At 43.4% G+C, this 8,841-nt stretch overlaps 1 protein-coding gene across 1 annotated transcript in view; it reads left to right on the top strand.

Annotated features, from left to right (window-relative positions):
* Positions 1-17: 17 nt before the first annotated feature.
* PKD2L2 (polycystic kidney disease 2-like 2) overlaps positions 18-8,841 on the top strand; it is an 11,210-nt gene continuing 2,386 nt past the window's right edge. Inside the window, exons 1-10 of the mRNA XM_010183867.1 lie at positions 18-75; positions 255-356; positions 603-736; positions 1,906-2,162; positions 2,930-3,151; positions 3,754-3,982; positions 4,490-4,660; positions 6,144-6,325; positions 7,519-7,639; positions 8,350-8,451. Coding sequence (XP_010182169.1) covers positions 18-75; positions 255-356; positions 603-736; positions 1,906-2,162; positions 2,930-3,151; positions 3,754-3,982; positions 4,490-4,660; positions 6,144-6,325; positions 7,519-7,639; positions 8,350-8,451 — 1,578 coding nt within the window. The remainder of the gene's footprint in view (positions 76-254; positions 357-602; positions 737-1,905; positions 2,163-2,929; positions 3,152-3,753; positions 3,983-4,489; positions 4,661-6,143; positions 6,326-7,518; positions 7,640-8,349; positions 8,452-8,841) is intronic.

Raw genomic sequence — 8,841 nt, 5'->3', positions numbered from 1 at the left:
GACCCGGCCCAGCGGTCATGGAGCCGTTGGCAGCGCAGCAGCTGCCCGCTGTGGAGCAGAGGCCAAACCGCACCGGTGCGTGAGGAGGCTCGGTCCCCACACGGCCGGCCCTGTTCCCTGCCTCCCTCGGCCGCCGTTACCGCCGGTCCGCGCAGAGCCCTGTGCCCGGCCCTCACCGTCCCGGCGGGGAGGGCAGCAGGGGGCGAGGTCGCGGTCTGACCTCCCGCTGCCTTCGCCGCCATCTCCCCGACCAGGTGCTGTGCCATCCGGGAGCAAAAGCAAGAGGGAAGTAGAGCTGAACACGACCCTGCGGGAGCTGCTCATCTACGTCGCTTTCCTGGTAGACCTCTGTATACGTAAGTGATCAAACCACCGAGGTAACTGTTCACAAATAATTGATGTGTAAGCTGTACGTTTTTTAATATTTAGTTCTTATCCCACCCCTCATCCACCCAGAAAGGTCACTTCAGTCGAAATGGCCATGACTGCCTTTTTCTAGCTCCATGGCTTAATGACAACTGAAGCAGAGGAGCAAAAGTAGAATCTGTTGTCATCCTCTCATTTCAGCCTGCGAGCATCTCCTCTTTGCCCCCTCTTTCCAGTGACATTTGGCATGGTGAGCACAGACATGTACTACCTGAATGAAGCCATGTCCCATCTCTTCCTGGAGCCACCCTTCTCCGAGGACGACAGGAGTGGTTTTGGGAGCATTAGGAGCAGAGCTGATTTCTGGAGGGTATGTCTTTCATTGCAGAGATGTTCTCTTGGAGAGCAAATAAGTGAAGAAGCTCCTAGTGTGCATTCGGAGCAATACAGTCTCACAGTTCACCTAAAAGCCATGTGCTAGATGGTGTGCTCTCAGCTGAAGAAAAGCAAGTAACTTCTTAAAATGCATTTGGGGAAATTCTAGGTACAAACAATAATGCTGATACTTCTGAATAATCAGTCTTAGGCTTGGTCTGGAAAGAGCTTCAATAAAAATAGAAAGATTTTTGGATTGACAGTTCTTTCGGCTTTCAACCATTAACAAAAACTTTTATGGTTTCCACTGGGGCAGGCAGAAGACCATGCCATCTTGTTTCACCTGGTTTGCTGTTACATCATGTTTCAGTGATAGTTGCAAAACACCTCTCTCTTTTTTCACTGTTAGATGGAGAACTTCCCAAAATTACCAGCATTGCCTAGCTGACAGCAGAAGGCAAAGTTTCTCACCCTACTCTTCCTTAAAAATGGAAAGGTCTGGTTATAAAAATTTACTTGGACAAATTGTACTGCCTCTTATCATGGCGTCTGTTATTGTTGGTCCATAAAATAGTGAGTCCTCGGTATACATTGTGTGTGCTGATGTACTAGAATGGTTGTAATACATGCTCAGATAGTGCCAAACCATGGGGCATGTTGTTTTGTACTCAGAATAATGTTCTCCCCAAGTTTAATGCCCTTTATCTGCATCTAAGAAACAACCAGCAAAAGGGATTATCCCCCACCTTCAACAATAAACACTTCATCATTTAAATTCAGGTGACTAAAATTCAGAAATATATCCCAAAACAGATCTTCAGAGATTAAGATAACCAACAGATTTTGTTAAAACAACATATACTATGTGTTTAAACATATTTGTTTAGAATTTAGCAGAATTTTTCAATGAAACACCAGTTTCAATGTTGTAGTCTTACCCTGAATAATCCCATTACATGTCTCTCAGAATTGCATAGGGAATAGAATTGATTCAGAGCAAAACGATGTAAATGTATATAGGTGGTTATTGTTTGTATTCTGGCTGAGACTCTGTAGCTATGAGTAACCTGAGAACCTTGTACCCTGCGATTTGCATGCTAAAAAGTGGAGTCATGGTGGTATTTAAATCTTTGTTTGAATCTTTAAGCTCACTTGTACAAATAGTTTGCAGAGGGACCCCTGCTGAATGGACTCTACTGGGACAAATGGTATAACAACAGGACGCTAACCTTCCAGAACAGCAGCAGCCACATTTACTATGAGAATTTGCTGTTAGGAGTAGCCCAGATTCGCCAGCTGAGAGTACGCAACAACACTTGCTCTGTCTACCCGTCTTTCCGTACTTTTTTACAAGACTGTTACAGTGAATACCATTACCGAGCTGAAGACAGGTCGGACTTCGGTCTACAGAACGAATCTGAGTAAGTCATCCTACTTCAGCATAGAAATGTTTCTGAAAACCTAACCACATCCTTACTGCCACTATTTTTCAGTTAGCAACAACTGTGCATGCAGTTAGCTGAGTTTTTCTCTTGTTTGCATTGAGATAAGCCGTGGATTTGGTTTTTGTGCCAACACTATAGATGGAAATTTGGTATGGGAAGTTTATAGCAGAGAGAGGAAGAATTGGAGACCATAAGCCCAGTTCAGCCAAAGCACATTTTAATGGGCCTATCTCCATTAACATTTCAGGAGAAATGTTCAGTTATATGAGGCCTGAATTTAAATCACATGCTCATAAATTGGAATAGTGCAAAAATGCTCTGCAAGCGGAACCAAAAGGCCTGCTTCACACACTTCATTTAGCAGTGATTTAACCCAGTGAAAGAACATGTGAACATGCGACAGTAACAGTGAACTACATAAACCAAAAATACTCCATTTACCTACAAAGGTTTTAAGGTCATAAACTCTCGCCCACGTTGGCTGAAATCCAGATTCGTAAGCAATTGTTGTTTTGTGAATGTACTGAGTATTTAGCAAATAAGAGAAATGGGAATATTTTAAGGCCACATGTCTCATGTATACTTCATGTAAATAAAAATGTTTTCTAGAGGTCTGGCTTAAGTGGTCAGTTGTGGATGCAGAAGAACACAAGAACTAACAAGGATTGTATAAAATAAAAGGTAAAGCTTACCTCAGTCCAGTTTCTATAAGCTGAGCTGCATTGTTTTCCTGTTTCTGATAGATGGAAATACACCTCAACCTCCTCGTTATCCCCATGGTACCGGGGATCTATGGGCTCGTACAACAGCGGAGGATATTTGTTCACCTTACCTAAATCGAAGCAGGAGAGCATGAAGAAGTTGGTGTTTCTCAGGCAGAACAGCTGGCTCACTAGAGGAACCAGGGTTGTGTTTGTTGACTTCTCAACATATAATGCTAACATAAACCTCTTCTGCATAATCAGGTGAGTTCTTACCTTTACTACTTGTGAAATCCAACTTACTGAGACATGCTACTTCCATAAGGACACAAGGAAAAGCTGGCCACCTCAGGGATATGTAGCCATGTTTCTCAGGTAGCATCTGGCAAGACAGTGATTCCTTAAAAATGCAGAAATTCAGTTAGTCCAGGGAGCAGCCTTGGATCCTTCCTTTCTGTTTTGGTTTTCCAATAGTAGGTGTCTGGTCTGTACAGCTGGTTGCTGCTGTCCATTGGAATTGATTTCACTGCCTTTTGCAAGGTCAAAGACTGGATTATCAGTCCTGTTGTCAGCTAGTGAAGGGACTCAGGGTAGGGTGAACATTCGCTTTTCTGAGAGTTTCTGTAAGGACTTCTAACCAAGCACCATGCCTTGGGAATCCGAAGAGCTTCTCTGTTTCCCTTCAGCCTTCCCTGCCACGTTACACTCTTCTCATTAGGAACTTAGCGTAGCCCTTACAAGAAGATCCAACAGATGTAAGAGTTCCAGTAAGGTATTATTAATGTTGTAGTAATTAATGTTAGAAAAGTAAGGGGTGAGATGATTTAAAAGGATGGTAACTAACACAAGTCCCCATTTCTTTTCAGGTTGGTGGTAGAGTTCCCTGCTACTGGGGGGGCTCACACCTCCTCACATATCTACTCTGCGAAGCTCCTCAGATACGTCACAGGTTACGATTACTTCCTGGCTTCTTGTGAAGTTGCCTTTTGCTGCATTATCACTATATTCATAATCCAGGAAGCTGTCAAGATAATAAAACTGAAAAAGGAGTATTTCAGAAGTGTCTGGATCTTGCTGGATTTGCTGCTGCTGGTGGTGAGCTACTCCTTGACTTTCACCTCCATGCAGCCCCGGCTGTTGCTGGACAGACAGCCGGCATCTGGCTGGTTTCTGGTTAGAGTCAGTCACCCGCTGGCCTGCACTGAAAAGGCTGCATGGCCACCACGGTTCCGCACACCTGAACTCTTTTCTAGCCTTGCTGTCAACCCGTTATGCCTCCACGTCCTTTCTACTTGGTATCCACTGTGTTTGTTTTAGCCTTAATCTTTGCAGAGCAGGGAACACTAGCGCATAACAGAGCTAACACAGTAAAATTAGAATGTATATAGCACAAGCCCAGAATTGTTACAGTGAACTTACAAATTCTTTGGGCAATAATGTCTCGTATATAGAGTTTATGACAAAACATCTAAAAAGCTCAGGTGCTTCAAATCTAACGAAGGGCCCTTGAAAATCTATACAATCTTTCTCGTGCAAAATGACAAGTCTGAGGAGAGGGGATGTGGCTGGACTTCACTTTCACTGGCTTCTGCTTTCCTTCAGGTATCCATCATTGCCATTGTCTTTAATATCTACCGCACTTCAAAAGTGTCCGAGCTAATGAAAGAGCTGCTGTCTGATGCCGATGTGTATCCAGACTTCTATTTCCTTGCATCCTGGCAAGTCCTTTACGATAACATGATTGCTGTCACCATCTTCCTTGCTTGGATAAAGGTATCGGCTTTCGCTCCTTTTGTTTGTACTTGAGAATCGTAGTGTTTCCAAGCATAGCAGAAATGCTCACTTTCACTTATTCATAGCTGAACTGCAAACGTGGGGCTAAAAGGGAGCATTTTGTTTGTAAGATTCCAGAAGAGTTTAAAATTATCTCCTTCCCATAAACATGGGTCACACAAATTCCAAGTCCATCTAAAGGAAGTTTTGCACATGGGCAGCTGTCTCCATTGGAGCAGCTGGGAAATTACCACGGCCAAAGAGCCTCCTCAGACTCAGTGTTTTCCTAGACACAGTGTTATACAGGTGGCACGGCTGTAATAGGTGAATCTTTAGTAGACAAAAGCTATGAAAACAGCAGCTACTTTTTAACTGCAGAGGAAGGCAAAACGTGTCTGAACTTGACTCAGAAGTGGCTTTGTATCAGGATGCCTTTAATTTCATTCTTGCTTGCAGGTAGATTTGCTGATCTCTGGGCAGAATAGCAAACTTCTCTGAGATGAGGGGCTACTTTTGTTCCTAACCAGGCACTCTGAGGCCAAACCAGTCCTGCATGTTTGCATGCCACTGCCCCTAATCTGCTCAAACCCTGCTGGCTTTGACTGGGGTCTGCAACCCTTCCACTGTACCCAGCGGACATCTGTGACTTCAGTTTGGGTGGCCTCAGTGTTGCCAGTGACTGGGTGAAATTTCCCAAAGCTTTGCCTGATCCCAGGTGCTTCTCCCCCCAAGGTATTTGTAAAACGCCCAGCACAAAGCGGCTGTGAAACAGGCATGAGAGGCGCTCACATCTGCCAGAAGAGATCATGCTGTACAGTCATACCCCAAGTACCTGAACATAAGTTATCATGAAAGGTCATGTCCTTGAAAAATAAACTGGCTTTTGGCCTTCCTCCATCTCGCAGGCCAAGGCTATGGGAAGAAGCTGTTTGGGAGCACTGGCTGTTAACCAGTTGTGTGGACAGTCTTCCTTGTTATATCCATTCTGTACCCCAGTTGCACGTTCCTGCTGCATCATCCTCAATTAACTGAGTACTGTTAATTGAGTAGCACAACTGTTTCCAGTTAATGACTGTCATTGAACAAGGCTTTTGTTCAGGCCTTGTTTCAGACCCAAAGTAAAAGAGGGCTCCTTACCAACTCAGCCCACCAGGGAATCCTCAGATACAGGAGGGTAGTATGGCTTGCAACCTCCTTGGCCAGAGGTCCATATCTGCTAGAGCTGATCACACATACCAGTACCAACCACCACCGTTTCCACACACTGTTAGCTTTAGTACATAAGCATATTTGCCCTGCAGAATATTCATCTTCTCTAGAAACACACCCAGTCCTAGTTCTCCTTACAGATAACATACTGTGCAACTTATCTCCAGGTAAGACTTAACCTGTAAATTATGATTACAAATAATATTCCAGAAATTTTGTTAAGAAGCTGCAATATATTTTGACCCCCCAGTAACAGTGTTCTGTTCTCTTGCAGATATTTAAATATGTAAGATTAAACAACACCATGACGCAGCTGTCCTCCACTTTATCTCGCTGTGCCAAAGAGATCATTGGATTTGGCATCATGTTCTTCTTAATTTTCTTTGCCTATGTCCAGTTCGGCTATCTGGTCTTCGGGTCGCAAGTTAAGGACTTTTCCACTTTCCAAAACTGCATGTATGCAATATTCTAAACTTTTTGATACAAGACCCCCAGCTGGTGCAAGTGCAAACCAGTTTCTGCTGAGCAGAACTTAAGAGTACAGGTCTCCAACACTTAAGCTTATTTCACAGAGTAAGACCAATTTTGTTGGCCGTACAGTCTGTTTACCAAAGCCTTTAAAAGAGACCACATGTACATTAAACAGGTCAGGGAAGGATAAGAAAGAGGGAGGCTCAGGAGCAGCCCACCCAGTGGGGCTATATTCCCCACCACTTCTCAACACAACTGTGCCACATGTAACCAGGCCACTGGGCCTTGAGGCAGGCCTAACGCCCCTTTCAATAGCAAGGGCATGAACCTACCCAGCAGACGTGCCACTGGGTTTGTGGGACAGTCCCCAGCACCAAAACCACAGCAGAACTGCTTGGCAAACCCCAGTGGCTCAGAGCACAGGCTAAGCATGTTTGCAAACAAGAATTACTGCTCTTCTAAGAAAACATCCAGCTGCATAGGGAGGAGTCCCCACATCCCAGCTGCTGGCTCTGTTACTTTCAGCACCACCACCACAGGTGCCAGCTGGGACTGGTTTTGATGGTCCTTGCACCCTGTAGCAACCCCCAGTGTGCATTCTGGTTTAGCCCATGGCTGTGTTTCTTGCAACTTTAGAGAGATATCTGTAATGTACCAGATTGTTTGAAAGCTGTTTTCATGTATAATTAAGGCACTTCTAAACTAGAAAAATAGGTACTTCTGGATCCACTTGGATGTGAGATAGTTCTAAGATGCTGGAATACAGAGAAATAAGTATTTATTGGTCTTAGCCAGGATTAAAATTCCCTATAGGGGGACATAGGTAACCTATACTGTTAGAAGATGAGAAATCATAAAAGCTGGAACTGAAGGGAAATAATTGGAAAAACAAACAAACAAAACCAAACCAAAACCCTGTGATTTATCCAAAATTAAAGTATTTTCTCATACAAGCCATTGAAAAATTCCTTTGTACTTTCAAATTCTCAAATACATGCTGAATGCCTAGTTTACCATTGCAGTATTATCCTGGCTTGCCTTTTTATTTCAGTGACTAAGCTACTGGTGAATCAGTCTCAATTATATCTACTGCCTTCTTTTTGTTTTTAAAATAATGCTTACAATACTTCCCTGTAGGAACAGCCACTCAACTTCATTCTTGTATTTTTCATTCCCAGCTACACGCAGTTTCGTATTGTGCTGGGAGATTTTGATTTTGAAGCCATAGAGGAGGCAAACAGAATCCTTGGACCTATTTACTTCATCACATTTGTATTCTTTGTGTTCTTCATATTGCTGGTAGGTATAGTCTTAAAGATGCTTTTCCTTTTGCATAAGCAGTAGAGAAAAGCTGTTGTACAGTGCCCTGAGACAGTGCTTTCCACACAAAGATACCGGTGGGCTTGCGCTGGCCGCCCCTCAGTACAGAGACAGCCCAAACTCTTTTGCAGGAGCTCCCAGCTGCATTTCACAGCTCTCCCTTCCTCCAAAGGGCCACAGAAGGGGCTTTTGCACCACAAAGCAAGCACGTTGCGCCTTTCACTCTACTGCACCACTCATTTCTCAAGATTTTAATTTCTGAAAACTTAATTGGGTGCTCTTGAAAACTGCATAATGTCAGCCCTGTCAGGTGTGAAGGTTAATGAGACTGATGGGACTGTGTAGGCGTGGGTTTGCTTTATTAGACTGGTGTTTTCATTAAGTACAGGTTGAAACACCACCTGAAAAACCTGCAAGTATATGACAGGAAATCTGTTACCTCCAGAAAACTGGGTCTTTTATACAATACCACAGATAGGAAATAAGTGATTTGTCTCCCAAAAATATTCCTTAAGATCCTAAGATTATCAGATAATTTAAGTGCATTAGGAGCATGTCTGCACCCAGCAAAGCTCTTCAATTCCAGTAGTTATGTGCCCTGGCATAGAACTGCCCCTAGAACAACAGCCCCAGCATAATACAAATGCACTTTCCAGAAATAAATATCTAACTGCATCTTTCCCGTGCAGAACATGTTTTTGGCTATTATAAATGACACCTATTCAGAAGTCAAAGCAGAATTTAAAGTGAAACTCAGTCGTGAACTTCACACAGGAGACCTCTTTAGACGGGTAAGTAAACACTTCTGTAACTACCTCATTTAATTCAAGATAAGAGGAGGAATTCCATGCTATATCACTAGGAAAGAGTCTTATATAGCTGGGCCATAACCCTTTAAAAACACCCAGTATTTGATTTTTCACTTTGACAGATACAGAGGCATCCTTCTATCAGACCCTCAGAGTAGGTAGCATATGAGTTGGGGTGCGAGGAGCTTACCTTTACTTTGCTATTTTAAAAGCATTGTTTAAAACCAGCTTGTGCTTTATTCCATCATCAGCTTTCTGCTGCTGCTCTTCCAAACTGAGGAACTAAAACTCTCTGTATGGGAAGAAAATTCTAAATACGCATCTTTAGAACTCTTCAAAGTCCAGACCATTTTTATGTGCCAAAAACGGGTA

The sequence above is a fragment of the Mesitornis unicolor genome, unplaced genomic scaffold, assembly GCF_000695765.1.
Source record: "Mesitornis unicolor isolate BGI_N332 unplaced genomic scaffold, ASM69576v1 scaffold32024, whole genome shotgun sequence".
NCBI lineage: Eukaryota > Metazoa > Chordata > Aves > Mesitornithiformes > Mesitornithidae > Mesitornis > Mesitornis unicolor.
The sequence above is the reverse complement of the archived record's forward strand: the minus strand, read 5'-3'. Positions and strand labels throughout refer to the sequence as shown.